At 46.6% G+C, this 19,063-nt stretch overlaps 2 protein-coding genes across 2 annotated transcripts; one reads left to right on the forward strand and one right to left on the reverse strand.

The window, feature by feature from the left end:
- Positions 1 to 10,171: 10,171 nt before the first annotated feature.
- Positions 10,172 to 17,289, forward strand: ILF2 (interleukin enhancer binding factor 2; the record flags this gene model as incomplete). The annotated part of the gene is made up of 11 exons (XM_080691845.1): positions 10,172 to 10,276; positions 10,660 to 10,737; positions 11,080 to 11,182; positions 12,413 to 12,478; positions 12,989 to 13,105; positions 14,375 to 14,453; positions 14,695 to 14,782; positions 16,457 to 16,518; positions 16,593 to 16,707; positions 16,913 to 17,003; positions 17,129 to 17,289. Exons 1-11 carry the CDS (start codon positions 10,178 to 10,180, stop codon positions 17,287 to 17,289), a joined length of 1,059 nt encoding a protein of 352 aa, XP_080547971.1. The 5' UTR covers positions 10,172 to 10,177.
- An 883-nt stretch (positions 17,290 to 18,172) lies between these two features.
- On the reverse strand, positions 18,173 to 19,063 carry SNAPIN (SNAP associated protein; the record flags this gene model as incomplete). Its single annotated transcript, XM_080690717.1, has 4 exons — positions 18,173 to 18,274; positions 18,541 to 18,659; positions 18,773 to 18,819; positions 18,921 to 19,063. The coding sequence occupies 4 exons, from the start codon at positions 19,061 to 19,063 to the stop codon at positions 18,173 to 18,175; spliced, it is 411 nt and encodes a 136-aa protein (XP_080546843.1).

The raw sequence follows: 19,063 nt of genomic DNA on the forward strand, positions 1-19,063 counted from the left end.
GACAGGAGGATCCTACAGGTTCGAAGCCAGCCTCAGCTACTTAGTGAGGCTTTCAGCAACTTATTGAGACCCTGTTTCCAAATAAAATTTAAAAAAGGTCTGGGAGTATAGCCCGGAAGTAGAAAGCCTCTGGGTTCCACCCCTAGTACCACCAAAAAAAAAAAAAAAGAAAGAAAATGGGTCTCACTGAGTTGCAGAGGGCCTCACTAAGTAGCTGAGGCTGTCCGCGAACCACAATCCTCTGGTCTCAGCCTCCCAAATACTGGGATTACCAGCATGCGCCACCACGCCCAGCTAAGATAAGATAATTTAAAGATAATTTTTTGGTACTATTCTAGAGATTAAACACAGGGGTACTCTACCTCTGAATCACAACTACAGCCCTATTTTATATTTATTTATTTATTTATTTATTTATTTATTTATTTATTTTCTGTAATACTGATGATTGAACCCAGGGACATTCTACCTCTGACCTACACCAGCCCGATTTTATTTCTTATTTGGAAACAGGGTTTCACTAAGTTGTGGAGGGCCTCGTTAAGTTGTCAAAGGTGGCTTTGAACCTGTGGTCCTCCTGTCTCAGCCTCTCAAGTACTGGGATTACAGGCATGTGCCACCACGACCTGCTATATTTATTTTTTAATTTGTTTTCGTTTGTGTATGTGGTTCTAGTGCTTAAGATGTACAATTTTTCACAATGAAAATGGAAGGGCGTTATAGGCACTAGAATAATATAAATGTACTGAAAGAAAATAACTGCCAGCAGAATTCCATAGTCAAAGATAAGGTTCTGGAGCCAGGCATGGTGGCTCATGCTGGCAATCTCAGCATTTGGGAGGCTGAGACCGGAGGATTGTGGTTCATGGACAGCCTCAGCTACTTAGTGAGTTCCTTTGGAACTTAGTGAGACCCTGTTTCATAATAAAGAGTAGAAAATAGGGCTGGAGGTGTAGCTCGGAGGTAGAATGTCTCTGGGTTCCATCCCAAGTACCGCCAAAAAAAAAAAAAAAAAAAGATAAGGTCCTTTTTTTGTTGTTGGTGGTACTAGGGGTGGAACCCAGCGGCTTTCTACCTCCGGGTTACACTCCCAGACCTATTTTTTTAATACTTTATTTGGAAACAGGGTCTCACTAAGTTGCTGAGAGCCTCACTAAGTAGGTGAGGCTGGCTTCGAACCCATGTGATCCTCCTGTCTCAGCCTCCCAAGCGCGGGGATTACAAGTGTGCACCACCATGCCCAGCTAAAGATAAGGTCCTTTAATCACAAAGGTGAGCGGGGTGTGGTAGTGCTCACCCATAATCCCAGTACCTGGGAGGCTGAGACTGGAGGATTGAAGGACTGAACCCAGCCTCAGCAAGTACTGAGACTCTCAACCATCTAATAACACCCTGTTTCAAAATAAAAATAAAAAACTGGGTGTGGTGGCGCACACTTATAATCCCAGTGCTTGGGAGGCTGAGTCAGGAGGATCAAAGGTTTGTGGTCAGCACTCAGCTACTTAGGTTCTGGGAAACTTGGTGAGAACCTGTTTCAAAATAAAGAATAGAAAATAGGGCTGGTCATGTAGCTCAGAGGTAGAATGTCACTAGTTCAATCCCTGGTAGCCTCCTTCCCACACAAAGACTGTTTAGACCTGGGTGTGGAGGCACAAACCTGCAAGCTCAGTACTTGGGAGGCTGAGGCTGGAGGATTGCAGGTTTCAGGCCAGCCTTGGCAACTCAGTGAGACGCTGTTTCCAAATAAAATATAAAATAGGTCTGGGAGTGTAGCCCAGGGGTAGAAAGCCCCTGGGTCCCACCCACAGTACCACCAAAAAAGAAGGAGGGGGGGAGGAGGAGGAGGAGGAGAAGGAGAAGGAGAAGAAGAAGGAGGAGGAGGAGGAGGAGGAGGAGGAGGAGGAGGAGGAGGAGGAGGAGAAGCAGCAGCCGGGCATGATGGCACATGCTTACATGCTTGTAATTCCAGCCCTTGGGAGGCTGAGAGAGGAGGCTCACAGGTTCATGGCCAACCTCAGCAACTTAGTGAAACCCTCTTTCGAAATAAAATAATAAAATACGGCTGGGAGTGTAGCTCAGAGGTAGAATGCCCCTGGCTTCCATTCCAAGAAACACACACACACACACACACACACACACACACACACACACAGAGGAATGTTGAGAGCAGCTTTCTACATAATGGTCCTGAGCTGGAAACAGTGTAACACACATGAACATTTGTGTGTATCCCAGCAAATCTGCAGGTCCTGAATTCATCAACAGGAGAAAACCTAAACACATGGGTGCATTTATGAAGCAGAATGCTGATAAATGCAAAAAGTATGAAGGAATCTCAAAACCAGACAAGCAAAGGGAGCCAGACAAAAAAATGAGTAAACATTCTGAGTCTATTTATGTGAAGTTCGAGAACAGACAAAACTCAGCTATGATGACAGGAACCAGAATAGTTATTGACGCTAAGGCCAGGGCAAAGGAATACAAGTGAACTCTCCGAGGCTACAAAAGTACTCTTTATTTAATCGGAGCAACAATTCCACTTAAAATCTGTGCATTCTGCTGTGGTAGTTTATACATCAAGATAGTACTGAAAAGAATCACATAACAACAATAGTCTCTAATTCTGGAGAAAGTGACAATCATAAAGAGAATTAATGCTGGGCGTGGTGGTGCACGCTTGTAATCCCTGTGCTTGGGAGGCTGAGACAGGAGGATTGCACGGGTTCGAAGCCAGCCTCAGCTACTGAGTGAGGCTCTCGGCAACTTAGTGAGACCCTGTTTCCAAATAAAATATAAAATGGGTCTGGGAGTATAGCCTGGAGGTAGAAAGCCTCTGAGTTCCACCCCCAGTACCACCAAAAAAAAAAAAAAAAGAATTAAATTATTCTTTTATGTGTGGCACCGCAGATTGAACCCAGAGGCATTCTACCTTCGAGCTACACACCTACCTTGATTTTATTTATTTATTTACTTATTATTTTTGTGTGTGTGTGTTGTTGGGGATTGAACCCAGGGACATTCTGCCTCCAAGCTACATCCCCAGCCCGTTTTTAAATTCTTCTTCTTTTTTTGTACTAGGGATGGAACTGGGGAGCATTCTACCTCTAAGCTACATCCCCCAGCCCTATTTTTTATTCTTTATTTTGAAACAGGGTCTCCCTGAGTTGCATCCGTGAACCACGATCCTCCTGTCTCAGCCTCCCAAGTACTGGGATTATAAGCATGCATATACCTAACTTGATTTTATTTCTTATTTGAAAACAGGATCTGCTGGGCGTGGTGGCACAAACTTGTAACCCCAGCATTCAGGAGGCTGAGACAGGAGGATTGCGGACAGCCTCAGCTACTACTTAGTGAGGCCCTTTGCAACTCAGTGAGACCCTGTTTCAAAATAAAGACTAAAAGAGCTGGGCGTTCCTCATGCTTGGGAGCCGGAGACAGGAGGATCGTGCAGGTTCGAAGCCAGCCTCAGCTACTTCGTGAGACAATTTAGTGAGACCCTGTTTCCAAATAAAATATAAAGTAGGTCTGGGAGTATAGCCCAGAGTTAGAAAAGCCCCTTAGTTTCACCAAAAAAAAAAAAAAAAGACTAAAAAATAGGGCTGGAGGTGTAGCTCACAGGTAGAATGCTTCTGGGTTCCATCCCCAGTACCGCCAAAATAAATAAATAAATAAACAAACAAAGAAATAAAATGAAAACAGGAGCTCACTGAGTTGATGAGTCTCATACTTGCTGAGGCTGTCCTTGAACCTGCGATGCTCCTATCTCAGCCTCCCAACCACTGGGATTACAAGCATTGGCCACCACCCCAGCTTGAATTAAATTATTCCTGCATTTTTCACAAGGAGGATATTCTGGTCAGCATTCCTAGAGCCGTAATCTAAAGATCTCACCATTTAATTTAGAGGAAAGACAATTTATTTTCTTACAGTTTCAGGTTCCATGTGAGGCTGTGGACCATGGATCTAAGGCATGGCTGAGGGAGGCAGATGAAGAGAGAGCCCGTGTGCTGTGCTCCTCTAATTATGGCGGCCAGAAGCAAGAGAACAAGCAGAGGAGCAGGCACGGTGGCGCAGGCTTGTAATCCCAGAGCTCTGGAGGCTGAGACAGGAGGATTGCAGGTTTCTGGCCAGCCTTAGCTATTTAGTGAGGCCCTCTGCAACTTAGTAAGACCCTGTTTCAAAGTAAAGAATAAGCCAGGCATGGTGGCGCATGCTTGTAATCCCCACGCTTGGGAGGCGGAGACAGGAGGATCGTGCAGGTTTGAAGCCAGCCTCGCTGGTTTAGGAAACTATATATAGAATGAGCAGGGGGAAGAAACCATTGGAAGCATTCATAATCCCAAGAGCGCATTCCCAGGGCCACACCCAGACACCCGAGGTCATCCCCCAGATTATAATGAATTTATCCACTGCGGATCCTTAATCACATCAGCTCTTTAGGGGATGTTTCATATTTTACTACAACAGAGGATAAAAATTGGGTTTTTCAGCCGGGCGTGTACCACGCTTGTAATCTCAGCATTAGTGAGGCCCTCTGCAATTTAGTGAGACCCTGTTTCAAAATAAAAGAATACAAAATAGGGCAGGGGGTGTAGCTCAGAGGTCAAATGCCCCTGGGTTCCATCCCCAAACCTGAAAAAAAAAAAAATTAGGTTTTGCTAATTCAAGAATGCACGTTGTAATGTTTAACCAATCTCAATCTCTCTCTCTCTCTCTCTCTCTCTCTCTCTCTCTCTCTCTCTCTCTCTCTCCTCTCTCCATCTCTCTGTACTGAGGATTGAACCCAGGGCCATTCTACTACTTCCGAGCTACAGCACCCCAGCCCTATTTTTTATTTTTATTTTGAAAACACTAGGTTGATGAGCGTCTCAAAACTTGCCGAGGCTGTCCTTGAATCTGTGATCTCCTGGCAATATGATGGCTCTAAATGCAACAGTAGAAGCCGGCCGTGGTGGTTTGTAATCCCAGCATTCGGGAGGCTGAGACAGGAATCGCGGTTCGCGGACAGCCTCAGCTACTTAGTGAGGCCTTTTGCAACTCAGTGAGACCCTGTTTCAGAATAAAAAAATAGAGCTGCAGAATGCCCCTGGGTTCCATCCCCAGTACCGAAAAAAAAAAAAAGCAACAGCAGCAATCTGTACAGCGAAGGTGTGAGGTATAAAGGTGAAATGAGCCCGTAGAGGGAAGGAAAGAATTGGAGGGAAACTGGGTAACAAGCTAGGGTCCGATTCCCTTTGTTCCCATTTTCCTGAGTTCTCTTTCCCAAGGGTGTCTCAATGTACCTTCTGGTTTCTTACCATTCAGTGTTCTGAGGACTGATTCAGCCCACATATCTCCCTGCCTGAAGTCAGCTATCCCAGATTCCTAGACGTGGTATAGACTGCTGTGTAAGGCACCTTTCTTTTCTACTCCACTTTGCGGATCACAAGAACAGGTCCCAAAAGTATGATTGTTGAGGGAGGAAAAGTAATAGAAAGGAGGAATATGTAACAGACTTCAGGTAGTAAAACATTGGCACTCCGATAGCAGAGGATGGTTTCGATCCATCGACCTCTGGGTTATGGGCCCAGCACGCTTCCGCTGCGCCACTCTGCTACCTGCTATAAGCTTCTTTCCAAAGGATGCCTTTCTGATTACTTCCTGAGATCTATCTAGCGCCACCTAGTATCAGGTTAAAAAATCGTCATTGCCCCTAAGCCTATTCTTACTGGCTGGCTCCGATACTAATTTGCCAATGTAAACCAATAGGCATTCGGGGAGGGCGGGTCCAGGCAGGAGCCAATCACGCCGGGTTTTGTTGGGACGCGCCGCCGGACGTCTCTACAGTAGTCTGCTTTTCTCCAAAGGGGCGGTTGGCGCGGCCTCCATTGTTCAGAATTAAGGGCGCCATGAGGTAAGGGGGTTTAGGTGCTTGGAGAGGTTTCTCGGAGAACTTCGGCGGGCAGGAGTCGGAGGGCCGGCGGTGGCCGGGGGAGCCGCGCGTGGCGCCCGACCTCCGGGGCGGACGCCCGGGGCTTCGCTCGTGCGCGGCGGGCCTGCGGCCGCCCGGGATGGAGCCCGCGCTGGGCCCGGGCGGGCGGCGAGGTGCGGTGGGCAGGGAGGGGGCAGGCGGCACCGCGGGGGCCAGTGAGTCTGGTGTCTTGCAGGGGTGACCGCGGCCGTGGGCGTGGCGGGCGCTTCGGCTCCAGAGGAGGTCCCGGAGGAGGGTGAGTGCCCGCGCTTAACCACTGCACTGCGGCTTTGGTCGTCTCCGTGGGGGTTTGGGGTGGGCTGTGTTGCTGGATTTTTTGAGGGCCAGGTATGGTTTTTCCTGCTCTCCTGCTGTTTGTCCCCGCTGTTAAGAAGGATTCCTCCCAGACTGTCATCCATTCTGCAGACAGACCTGCTTGCAGAATTGCTGGCGCGTTGCGTGTGTGTCACTCGCTTTCTGTTTGGTGAATAATTTGGACTGTTTCTCTTGTTTTAGGTTCAGGCCATTCGTGCCTCATATCCCGTTTGATTTCTATTTGGTGAGTGCCTCGTTTTAATAAGTGTCCTGGCCACTCTTCACCCACAGATGCAGAGATGGAGCCTAGAGTCTTGTTGGAGTAGGGATTAGTGGACGGGTTGGGGTTTTAAGAGAGTTTTTTTTACTTATTCGTGTATTAATTTATTTTTGGTTCTGGGGATTGAACCCAGGGCTTCAAGTGTCCTAAGCACATACTGTATCCCCAGTCCCCAATTTAACTCAGTTTCTAAGTTTTTATTATTGTTTTTGTGGTTCTGGAGATTGAACATGGGCGTGTTCTACCCTCAAGATACACTTACCAGTCCTATATTTACTTATTTATGTATATATTTTTTGTGTGGTACTGGGGATTAAACCAAGGGCTTTCCATCCCCGAGCTACATCCCCCAGCCCTCTTTTTTTGGTTCTTTTTTTTGAAACAGGGTCTAAGTTGCCGAGGGCCTATGTAGCTGAGGTTGCTTGTGAATCTGATCCTCCTGTCTCAGGCTTCCAAGTACTGGGATTACAAGCATGCGCCACCTCCCCCAGCTTTTATTTTTTATTTTGAAACAGGGTCTCACCAAGTTGCTGAGGATGGCCTTGAACCTGTGATCTTCCTGTCAGCCTTTCAACTACTGGGATTACAGCCCTGTACCACCATACCTGGCCTTAGTTTTATTTTATTTTATTTATTTTTATTTTTTATTTTTTGGGTTTCTGGAAGCCATTCTACCTCCGGGCTACACTCCTAGACCTATTTTTACATTTTTTTATTTGGAAACAGGGTCTCCTAAGCCAGCGCGGGCGGCTGGCTTTGAACCTGCGCGATCCTCCTGTCTCTGCCTCCCAAGCGTGGGGATTACAAGCGTGCGCCACCACGCCCGGCCTAGTTTTACTTTTTATTAACATGTATAAGCACATATTTAATGAGCCTCACTATGATACTTCAATATATGCATCCAGCTTGCTTTTTTATGCACACACACACACACACACACACACACCCGCTCCTGAATCAGTTGTTTCATATACAAAAACAATGTAAGCAAAGCCAGGCATATGGCACCCACCTGTAATCATAGCTACTCAGGAGGCTTAGGCAGGAGAATCAAAAGTTCAGGCCCATTTTGCATTACATATTAAGTCCTTTTTTCAAAATAAAAAAATAAAAATAAAAAGGAGCCAGGCATGGTGGTACACACTTGTAGTTTAAATATTTTAGAGGCTGAGATAGGAGGATTGCAGGTTTGGGGCCAGCCTCAGAAACTGAGTGAGACTCTGTTTTAAAAATAAAGGAATAGGCCGGGCGTGGTGGTGCACGCTTGCAATCCCTGTGCTTGGGAGGCTGAGACAGGAGGATCGCACGGGTTCGAAGCCAGCCACAGCTACTTAGTGAGGCTTTCAGCAACTTAGTGAGACCCTGTTTCCAAATAAAAATATAAAAGAGGTCTGGGAGTATAGCCCAGAGGTAGAAAGCTTCTGGGTTCCACCCCCAGTACCACAACAACAACAACAAAAAAGGAATAGGCCGGGCATGGTGGTGCATGCTTGTAATTCCCGGGCTTGGGAGGCTGAGACAGGAGAATCGCACAAGTTCAAAGCCAGCCTCAGCTACTTAGTGAGGTTCTCAGCAACTTGTGAGACCCTATTTCTAAATAAAATATAAAATAGGTCTGGGAGTGTAGCCTGGAGGTAGAAGGCCTCTGGGTTCCATTCCTAGTACCACCAAAATAAATAAATAAATAAATAAATAAATAAAGGAATAAAATAGGGCTGGAGGAGCTGGGCATGGTGGTGCATTCCTGTAATCCCAGTACTTGGGAAGCTGAGACCAGAGGATTGCGGTTTGTGGTCAGCCTCAGCAAGTTGTGAGAGACTCTAATCAACCTAGTAAGACTGTTTCAAAATAAAAATAAAATATGGTAGAGATATAGCTCAGAGGTAGAAACACCCCTGGGTTCCCTCCCCAATCTAACAAATATAAATTAAATAAGTCAGAAGGACTGGGAGTAGAGCTAAGTGGTAGAGCACCCCTGGGTTCAATCCCTAGTACCACACATACACCAGAAAGAAAAAAAATAAGTAAAAAATAAATAGGAGCTGGGCATGGTGGCGCACGCTTGCAATCCCAGTACCAGGTGTGATGGTGCATACCTGCAGTCCTAATATTTGGAAGGCTGAGACAGGATGATTATGGATTCAAAGCCAGCCCTGGCAACTTAGCAAGGCTCTAAGCAATCTAGCAAGATCCTGTTTCCAAGTAAGAAATAAAACTGAACTGTGGATGTAGACTGGAGGTAGAAAGCCTCTAGTCTACATCCAGTACCACCAAAAAAGAAGGCAAGACATGTTTAAAACAAAGCAGTTCTGGTGGTACTGGGGGTGGAACTCAGGGGGCTTTTCTACCTCCGGGCTATACTCCCAGCGTCTCACTAAGTTGCTGAGAGCCTCACTAAGTAGCTGAGGCTGGCTTTGAAGCTGTGTAATCATTTGTCTCAGCCTCCCAAGTGCAGGGAGTACAAGCATGCACTGCCATGCCTAGCCCCCAAAGCAACGACTGCAATTTTATAGCCAAGAAATTATTTTCCCTTACCTTTTTTAAATTTAATTTTTTTTTGCAGTATTGGAGATGGAAGTCAGGGGCATTCTACCTCCGAGCTACACCAGCCCTATTTCCTATTTTTATTTTGAAACAGGGTCTCACTAAGTTGCAGAGGGCCTCACCAAGTAGCTGAGGCTGTCCACGAACTATCCTCCTGTCTCAGCCTCCCAAATGCTGGGATTACAAGCATGCCCCAACATGCCCAGCTTAGCTTATCCTTTAATATATAGGTAGCAAGAGAGTTTAAATTGTGGCTGTTTTAAGCTTGTATTTTTACTCAGACATCTTTTTTTTTTTTTTTTTTCTTTTTTCTTTTTTATATTGGGGGTTGAACCAGGGGTGTTCCACCTTGGAGCTAAATCCCAGCCCTTTTTATTTTTTGTTTTGAAACAAAGTTTCTCTTGGTTGCTGAAAGTCTCACTGAGTTGCTGAGGATGTTCTAGAACCTGTGATCCTCCTGTCTTGGGCAGCTCTCAAGTATCAGGGTTATAAGTGTGTGCCACCACACATTTGTTTTTTTGTTTTGAGGGTCTTGCTAAATTGCTGAGTTTGAGAGCTGGGTGTGGTGGCGTACACTTGTAATCCCATAATTTGGGAGGCTTGAGACAGGTGAATCAAGGTTCACAGACAGCCTCAGCTACGTAGGTCCTTTGCAACTCAGTGAGACCCTGTTTCAAAATAAAGAATAAAAAATAGGGCAGGGGGTGTAGCTTGGAGGTTGAATTTCCCTGGATTCTACACACACACACACACACACACACACACACACACACACACACACACAAAAATAGGGCTGGGGGTGTAGCTTGGAGGTAGAATCCCTGTGTTCTATCCTCAGTACTAAAATAAATGCATTAATTAATTAATTAATTAATTGATTGATTGTTAAGGCTGTCCTTGAACCTGCAATCCTTCTGTCAGTCTCCCAAGTACTGGGGATTATAAGTGTGTCCCTCCACATCTGGCTTTGAACATCCTAAGTAAAAATAAGTGCTGTAGATTTTTAATTTCTTTGTCATAGTACCAAAGATGTCCTGTATATTATTTTCAGTATATAGAATGTGTTATTTCTGGTTTAGTGTGAAATGGCCTTCCCCCGGGTCAAGCCAGCACCTGATGAAACGTCCTTCAGTGAAGCCTTGCTGAAGAGGAATCAGGACCTCGCTCCCAATTCTGCTGAGCAGGTTTGTTCTCCTAGCTTCCTGAGATTGTGCTAAAAACTTCAAGAAGTGACTGACGATTAGGGAGGTTCAGAAGAATGTTATGTGGGCTCAGGGGTAGAGTGCTTGCCCTAGAATGTATGGGGCTTGGGGTTTGATCTCCAGCAAGAACCTAAACTCCACAGAGGGTTTAATTATTCGTATTTCCCGTTGTAGCTGTAGATAAAGAGCAAGGTGATTATATAAAGAGATCACATGTTCACATTTTTACTAGGGCATCTATCATGGAATCCAATTGTTCGATATATTAAAGACCAGAAGGGTCAAGTTGTTTTCAGAGTCCTGCATAGATGTTGAGTTAGCTTGTGTGGAAAGGACTAGGGAAAATGCGTCTTCCTGTTTTTCAGGCCTCTATCCTTTCTCTGGTGACGAAAATAAACAATGTGATTGACAATTTGATTGTTGCTCCGGGGACTTTTGAAGTGGTGAGTTTTGATGACTCCGTCCTCAGAAAGGGTGGCCTTGGTAGTATGGAAGTTTCCTTAGCCCTGTCTATTTTTCATTTGCTGTTACCCAAACCCAGCTCCAAAATGGAATGGTATCGTGGAATTGTACAATCCCTTTGTAGGACTGATCTTGGGGATGAGATTTCTATCGTTACTGTCAGCTAGTCATGCTGAACCAGGCTTTCATGTGGTTCTTTTGGGGATATGATTTCACCACTGTTATTTCTAAATCTGGGAAATACGAAGCTGTGTTGTAACAGAAATCTGAGCAGAACTTGACACTTCTTTGAATTTTTTTTTCTGAAATCCCTTTTCTAACAGCAAATTGAAGAAGTTCGACAGGTAGGATCATATAAAAAGGGAACAATGACTACAGGACACAATGTAGCTGACCTGGTAGTAATACTAAAGATTCTGCCAACATGTGAGTATACCTCTTCCTTTTCTTTTTTTTTTTTTTTCTTGGTGCTGGAGATCAATCCTGGGGCCTGAGCATGCTAGGCAAGTACTCTAACTCTGAGCTACATACATCCTTAGGCCCCAGCCTTCCTTCTGACCATGGAAACAATATAATAGTTGGGTTTGGACCCAGTAATTGTTTTTATATTTATTTACTTATTTATTTGTGGTACTGGAGATGGAACCCAGGGGATTTCTACCTCTGGGCTACACTCCTAGACCTATTTTGTATTTTATTTAGAAAAAGGGTCTCACTAATTTGCTGAGCCTCACTAAGTAGTTGAGGCTGGCTTCAAACTTGCGCGATCCTCCTGTCTCAGCCTCCCAAGTACTGGAATTACAAGTGTGCACCACCATGACCGGCTTGGACCCAGTAATCTTTAAAGACTAGTTTTTTTGTGTGTGTGAGGAAGTATGTTTTGAAGACAATTTTTTTTTTTTAAATTTGTATTGGGAAGCCAGGCATGGTGGCACACACCTGTAATCCCAGTATTTGGGAGGCTGAGATAGAGATAACCCTCAGCAACCTAGTGAGGCTCTTAGCAGCTTAGTGAAACTGTTTCCAAATGAAAATAAAATAGGTCTGGAGGTGTATCCCTGAGGTAGAAGATCCCTGAGCTCCATCCCCAGTTCCACAAAAAAAAAACCCCAAAAAAACCCAACAACAACACAGCCGGGTGTGGTGGCGCACGCTTGTAATCCCAGCATTCGGCGGGCTGAGACGGGAGAATCGTAGGTTTGCGACCAGCCTCAGCTACTTAGTGATGCCTTTCATAACTAAGTGAGACCCTGTTTCAAAATAAAGAATAAAAAAATAGGGCAGGGGGTATAGCTCGGAGGTAGAATGCCCCATGGGTTCCATTCCAGACCTGCTTAAAAAAAAAAAAAAAAAGAATGGAATGCAGGCCAGTGACGCAGCTGAACATCCTACAGTGCACAAGACTGACCTCAAACCTGCAAGGAATTATCGGGTCCAAAGTCTTGTGCCACTGACGAAAATAAAGGCTGGGGTGTAGCTCTAGCAGAGTGCCTCTGAGCCAGTCCCCCGGCACCACGCACGCGAAGTGGTGATTCTATTATTGCCCTTGTTTCCACTTGGACAGGGCTGAAATGATAGCACTGAGCAGCTTAGATATATTGAAAGTCTACATAAATGGATTACCATAGCACTGTCTCCTTTTCCTTTTCAATCTAGTGGAAGCTGTTGCTGCCCTGGGGAACAAGGTCGTGGAAAGTCTAAGAGCACAAGACCCTTCTGAAGGTGTGTATTTGTTGCTAGATCTGTATTTAGTGTCAGCTGGAACAAGGTCCTATAATTTACCTATTCAACTAGTCAGGTTAGAATAGGTAGAAGAGGCCGGGCGTGGTGGCGCACACTAGTAATCCCAGCACTTGGGAGGCTGAGATAGGAGGATGACACAGGTTCAGATCCAGCCTCAGCTACTTAGTGAGGCTCTCAGCAACTTAGTGAGACCCCGTTTTCAAATAAAATATAAAATAGGTCCAGGAGTGTAGCCCAGAGGTAGACAAGCCCCTGGGTTCCATCCCAGTACCACCCCCCAAAAAAAACTGGTAGAAGAGTGGATATAGCTTGAGGCAGGATCTTAGGGATTCATTTGATCTCCTTCCTAAGCTCAAGCTCTGTGTTCTCCGTCTTCATTCTGAATTCTTGTGTTTAAAAACCTAGTTTCCTTCTACCCCTATTCTGAATTTGAACTTTTGTCTTCTAATGAAAATGGAGTTACAGCTTTTGATTATTTTGTTCTTTCAGTTTTGACCATGCTGACCAATGAAACTGGTTTTGAGATCAGTTCTTCTGATGCTACAGTGAAAATCCTCATTACAACAGTACCGCCTAATCTACGAAAACTTGATCCAGAGCTCCATCGTAAGTCTTTTTTTTTTTTTTTCCTGTTGTTGGGAAATACAGGGTAAATACAAAACACGGTATAGTTGCTCTTGTGCTTGCTTAGGTTTCTGCTCTTCCAAGTGAGATTTTCAAAGACAGGATAGCAAGGGAAAAAAATTGGAAGAAAGAAAAGCCAGGCATGGTGGCGCATGCTTTTGGGAGACTGAGACAGGAGGATTGAGGATTGCGGGCAGCCTCAGCTACTTAATGAGGCCCTCTGTAAATCAGTGAGACCCTGTTTCAAAATAAAGAATAAAAAATAGGGCAGGGGGTGTAGCTCGGAGGTCAAATAAATGCCCCTGGGTTCCATCCCCAGACCCGCAAAAAAAAAAAAAAAAAGGACTGAAGAAATAGTAATGGAAGGAATAGTTTTTGGAGAGAATCATGGGTTTTGTGTGTCTTAAGATAAAGGCTGGGCGTGGTGGCACGTTCTTGGGAGACTGAGACAGAGGAATGCAGATTTGAGCCAGGCATGGTGGTGCATGCTTGAATCCCAGCATTTGGGAGGCTGAGACAGGATTGTGGTTCACGTCCAGCCTCAGCTACTTAGTGAGGCCCTTTGCAACTCATTGAGACCCTGTTTCAAAATAAAGAATAAAAGAATAAGGCTAGGGGTGGAGATGGGAGGTAGAATGCCCGTGGGTTCCATCCCCAGTACCACCAAAGAGAGGGGGGGGGAGGGAGAGAAAGAGAGAGAGAGCGTGTGCGCGCGAGCGCGAAATGCAGATTTGAAGCCAGCTTCAGCAACTTATGAGACCTTGGGTTCAGTTCCTAGTACCACAACACAAAAGGTGGGTGTGAGCCAGGCATGCTGGTGCATGGGCTGGGGGTGTAGTTCAGAGGTAGACTGTCTCTGGGTTCAATTCCCAGCACCACACACACACAAAAAAAAAACTGATTTGGAGGAGGGCTAGAAGGTTTTGGCTAATGAAACACTGAATTGCTAAATTAGCCCTCACCCCAAATGTTTGGACTGTGGCAGCAGGATTAAATTGCTTGCTTAAGGACAGGGATGTGGTGGGCATGGCGGCTCAGCCCTGTCATTCCAGCTGCTAGGGAGGCTGAAAAAGGAGCATCTGAAATTTGAGGCCAGCCTGCGCAATTTAGTGAGACCCTGTCTTGAATTAAAAAGGGCTTGGGGGTGAGACTCTGGTAAAATGCCTCTGGGTTCAATCTTTAGTACAGCAAAAAAGGGAAAAAATAAAAACCACCAGTGTTTTATCTTGGCCTGTCTTGCGTGTTTTTTAGTGGACATCAAGGTGTTGCAGAGTGCCTTAGCAGCCATCCGACATGCCCGCTGGTTTGAGGAAAATGCGTCTCAGTCCACGTGAGTCTCTCCCTGATAAATTTCCTGGCTGCAGTGAATGCAGGATGTGTCCATACTTCATTTGACCAAACTGTTGCTGGCTGTGATCTGTTTGGTTTGTTTTTACCTTAGGCAAGCAAATTGAGGATGAGAAACAAACATACCATGTAATTCTGTAAACAGTAATAGGCAGCTCCAACCCTGCCTCAGGTGTGGAAATATATGATCTTACTCCTTTTAACCCTGTCTCCCTTACACTCAGAGTTAAAGTTCTCATCAGACTGCTGAAGGACTTACGGATTCGTTTTCCAGGCTTTGAGCCTCTTACACCCTGGATCCTTGACCTACTGGTAAGTGGAAAAGGGCTGCTGGAGTTCCTTTTCATTCCTGCTTAACAGTCATTACTCTGAAGCTGGGTGTGGTGTCACATTCCTGTAATCCCTGTACTTGGGAGGCTGAGACAGGAGAATTGCTTTTTTTTTTTTTTTTTTTTTTTTTGCAGATCTGGGGATGTAACCCAGGGGCTTTTGACCCCTGAGCTATACCCCCTGCCCTATTTTTTATTCTTTATTTTGAAACCGGGTCTCACTGAGTTGCAGAGGGCCTCACTAAGTAGCTGAGGCTGTCTGCGAACCGAGATCCTCCAGGTCTCAGCCTCCCGAATGCTGGGATTACAAGCGTGCGCCACCACGCCCGGCTGAGAATTGCATTTTTGAGACTAGCTTTAGCAACTTGTGAGGCCCTCTGCGAATTAGTGAGACCTGTTTCAAAATAAAGAATAAAGTAGGGCTTGGAGGTAGAATGCCCCAAATTCATTCACCCAGTACCACACTCACACAAAGAAAAATTAAAAATCTAAAAAGGGCTAGGAGTGTAGTTCAAGGGTAAAGTGCCCCTCCTGTTTGAAGTTTGTTACCTGGTTGAGGTTTTGGATTATTCAGTTAAATGAATAGCTGTTGGCTGGGCGTGGTGGCGCACGCTTGTAATCACAGCACTTAGGCGACTGAGACAGGAGGATCGCACAGGTTTCAAGCCAGCCTCAGCTACTTAATGAGGCTCTCAGCAATGTAGTGAGACCCTGTCTCCAAATAAAATATAAAATAGGTCTGGGATTATAGCCCAGAGGGGTAGAAGGCCTCTGGGTTCCATCCCTAGTACCACAAAACAAAAACAAAATAAATAAAATAAACGAATAGCTGTTGAATTATAGTATTCCCTTTTGTTATCAATACCATATAATTACTGCGATACTGAAAGAAATGACTAAATGAGCAGACATTTCAGAATTTCTTCTGAATGTGAGATTTCTGGCTAGACCTTAACTAGTTTTCCTCATGATGATTTATTTATTTTATGGCACTGGGGATTGAACCCAGGAACATTCTATTTCTAAGCCACACCACCAACCCTATTTTTATTTGAAAACAAGGTCAGCCGGGCATGGTGGCACACGCTTGTAGTCTCAGTACCAGGGAGGCTGATACAAGAGGATTGCAGTTCCAGGACAGCCTCAGCTGCTTAGTGAAGCCTTCTGCAACGTAATGAGACCTTGTTTCAAAATAAAGAATAAAAAAATAGGGGTGTGGCTCTGAGGTAAAATGCCCCTGGGTTTCATCTCTTAATATAAAAAACAAAAAACCCAGGGTCTCACTACTTGCTGAGACTGCTCTCAAACCTGTGATCCTCCTGTCAGTCTCCCAAGCTCTGGAATCATAGGCAGGGCCAACACACCTGGTTTCCTTATGACAATTTATAGTTTGAGTTTGTTTGAAGATAGAATCGCAACTTTGTTTTTGTGGTGGTAGAGATTGAATCCAGGGGCATTGTACCTCTGAGCTACACCCCCAGCCCTATTTTATTTTTTTTATTTACTTAGAAGCAGGGTCTCATAAAGATGCTGAGGTTGGCTGGGAACCTGCAATCCTCCCATCTTGGCCTCCCAAGCCCTAGGGTTATGTGTGTGCCGCCAACCTGGCTTGGCGTTGGCACTTGGGAGACTCAGTGCCAGGCTTGTTCTTTTCCAGGGGCACTATGCTGTGATGAATAACCCCACCAGGCAGCCACTGGCCCTCAATGTGGCATACAGGTACAGTGTTCTCCTTTGAGTCTGCGGCTGGGTGTAGGCCATTTTGTGTGTTCTTAAGTGCTTCTCTGTTTTAGGCGTTGCTTGCAGATTTTGGCTGCAGGACTGTTCTTGCCGGGTTCCGTGGGGATCACTGACCCCTGTGAGAGCGGCAACTTCAGGGTGCACACAGTCATGACGTTGGAACAGCAGGTACTGGGACGACTTTGAAGTGGTCTGTTCTGTTCCACTTTTGAATCCTCTTGCTCAGAAGGCAAAAGGTGCATGGGCTTTAGGGGTCAGGGATCTGGGGTTGTCTTCTGTTCTGACAAGGGTAACGTGAGTTACCTTCCATTACCCTGAGTTAAATAAGGCCCTCTGATTCTCTTCGCTGACTTGTCCTCACTGCCTCCTTCAGGACATGGTCTGCTACACAGCGCAGACTCTGGTTCGAATCCTCTCGCATGGCGGCTTTCGGAAGATCCTTGGCCAGGAGGGCGACGCCAGCTGTGAGTACTTTACCGCGGGTCAGGGATCGACTGCCCCAATCTAAAGAAACTCCTCTCCTCAGATCTTACTATCTCTGCTCTGTGAGCCAGCGGCTGAGTTTGTCTGCGATCAACTTCTCTTCTAGATCTTGCTTCTGAAATATCTACCTGGGATGGTGTGATAGTGACCCCTTCAGAGAAGGCGTACGAGAAGCCACCTGAGAAGAAGGAAGGAGAGGAGGAGGAGGAGAACACGGAGGAGCCACCTCAAGGGGAGGAAGAGGAAAGCATGGAGACCCAAGAGTGAAGCGACTCCCTGAGCTGGGCCTGAGCTGGCTGCTGCTGGGCTTCACACGGCGGGGGAAACGGCAGGAAGGAACCAACCACAGAAAGACATGTCATTCCACTCCCGGCTGCAAGCCAGGAGTCTCCCATTTGCAACCCGCACCACTCATCTAGAATGAAGCAGGATACCCACATTTTTTCCTGATACTCCAGAATCCCCAGTTCCTGAAATCCCCTCAGCCAGTACTTTTGTTGTTGAAATGTTGTGAACTGTCATATCTGGAATTTTTTTTTCTAAGAAAAACTATTAAAGTACTTCCTAGTAGGGCTCTTGGTTGTCTTTTTCCTTGGCATGTGGTGATTTCTGCATTTACTCTACTTTCCATTGCAGGTGAGACTGAGTCAAACACTAAGGTCACAACTTGAAACAATTTGAATTAGAGTGCAGAACCTTCCCATGTACCAGAGTAAACTCAAAAACCGTTGAAGCGTTTATTGAGTGAAATGGTTCTAGCAATACAGCTGCTGTATTCAGGCCAGTGCAGTCAACAAGAGGGTGGACAGAGGTCGCCTGCCTGGATTCTTTGTCCTCTACATACTTGGTGTAAACAAAAGGAAGTCGCAGGTAGAGGACATGCTGCCGGGCGCGTAGCAAAGGATGCGCTGCTCGGTTAACTAGGCCTAACTAGCTTTAAAAACCAGAGGCCCCAGTTCTTGGAAGGAAGCAAGAGCTGTGCTGTAAATCCTTGGGGAGCTTGTCCTGCTGGGCGCAGGTTTCCTGCTGCAAACCACAGGGCTGCCTTTATGGTGTCCCAAGGTCGACAGGAATTGTTTCCCTCATACTGGGACAAGGTTGCTGGGAAGGTACTTGTGCTACTCCGGTCATGGGCCCATCTTCTGTCCTGTTACTTGCTTGGGGAACCAGGGGGGTAAACCCCTGAATCCAGCATTGCCCTCCTGCGGGCTGTTTCCTTGGCAACACTATGGTTTAGCCGCCTCAGCCGTTCCTACAAGACAGGAAGATTTGGAATCTGGTAACTGCTGTGAAAGGCTTCAGTGGTTAGTCAGCTAGGTGCTGAGAACACCTTAGGCCTGTTCTGTCTCCAAGTCAGTCAAAGCCTATGTAAGAATGTGAACGACAGCTGCATGTTGAGGTTATTACAGTGGCACGAACTGACCACTCCCTTTCCTCCCAATTTGAAAATCTTGGCGCCTTTCATTGTGTTGACTGAAATAACAGGACAAAGAATCGCTGCTGTAGGAACTGTCTCACCTGGGCATTCTGTAGAATGTTGTTGACCAAGACGACGCGTCTCCTGGCATTCAGCAGCTTCTTGACATAGGGGTCAAGATCCAGGGCCACCTTCTGGTCCTCGTTGATGCGGCACAGCTCTGGGGGCGGGAGGAAGGAGGCAGCAAGGCGGCGGGGGCCGGGGGCAACGCAGGCGCAGCCCGCGCTCGCCGAGGGCGGGGTCGGCGGCCGGCGCGGGCTGGTGCGCACTCACCTGTGGCTAGGTTGTCGATCTGCTCCCGGAGCTCCACCTGGCTCTCTCTGCAAAGAGGCGCAAACGGGCTCCGCGGTCGGCTGGAGGATGCGGCAGCCGGCCCCCGCCCGCCCCCGCCCGCCCCGCCCGCGCTCGCCGCCCGCCGCACCTGACGGCGTGCACGTGGGAGTCCAGCTGCTGCACCGCCGGCCGCAGGAACTCCAGCAGCCCCTCCGCGAACAGGTCGCGGCCCGCGGGCCCGGCCACCGGGGTCCCTGCCCCCGACACCGCGGCGGAGCCGGCCCCCGCCAT

Source organism: Muscardinus avellanarius (assembly GCF_963383645.1).
Source record: "Muscardinus avellanarius genome assembly, chromosome: 3".
Lineage (NCBI taxonomy): Eukaryota > Metazoa > Chordata > Mammalia > Rodentia > Gliridae > Muscardinus > Muscardinus avellanarius.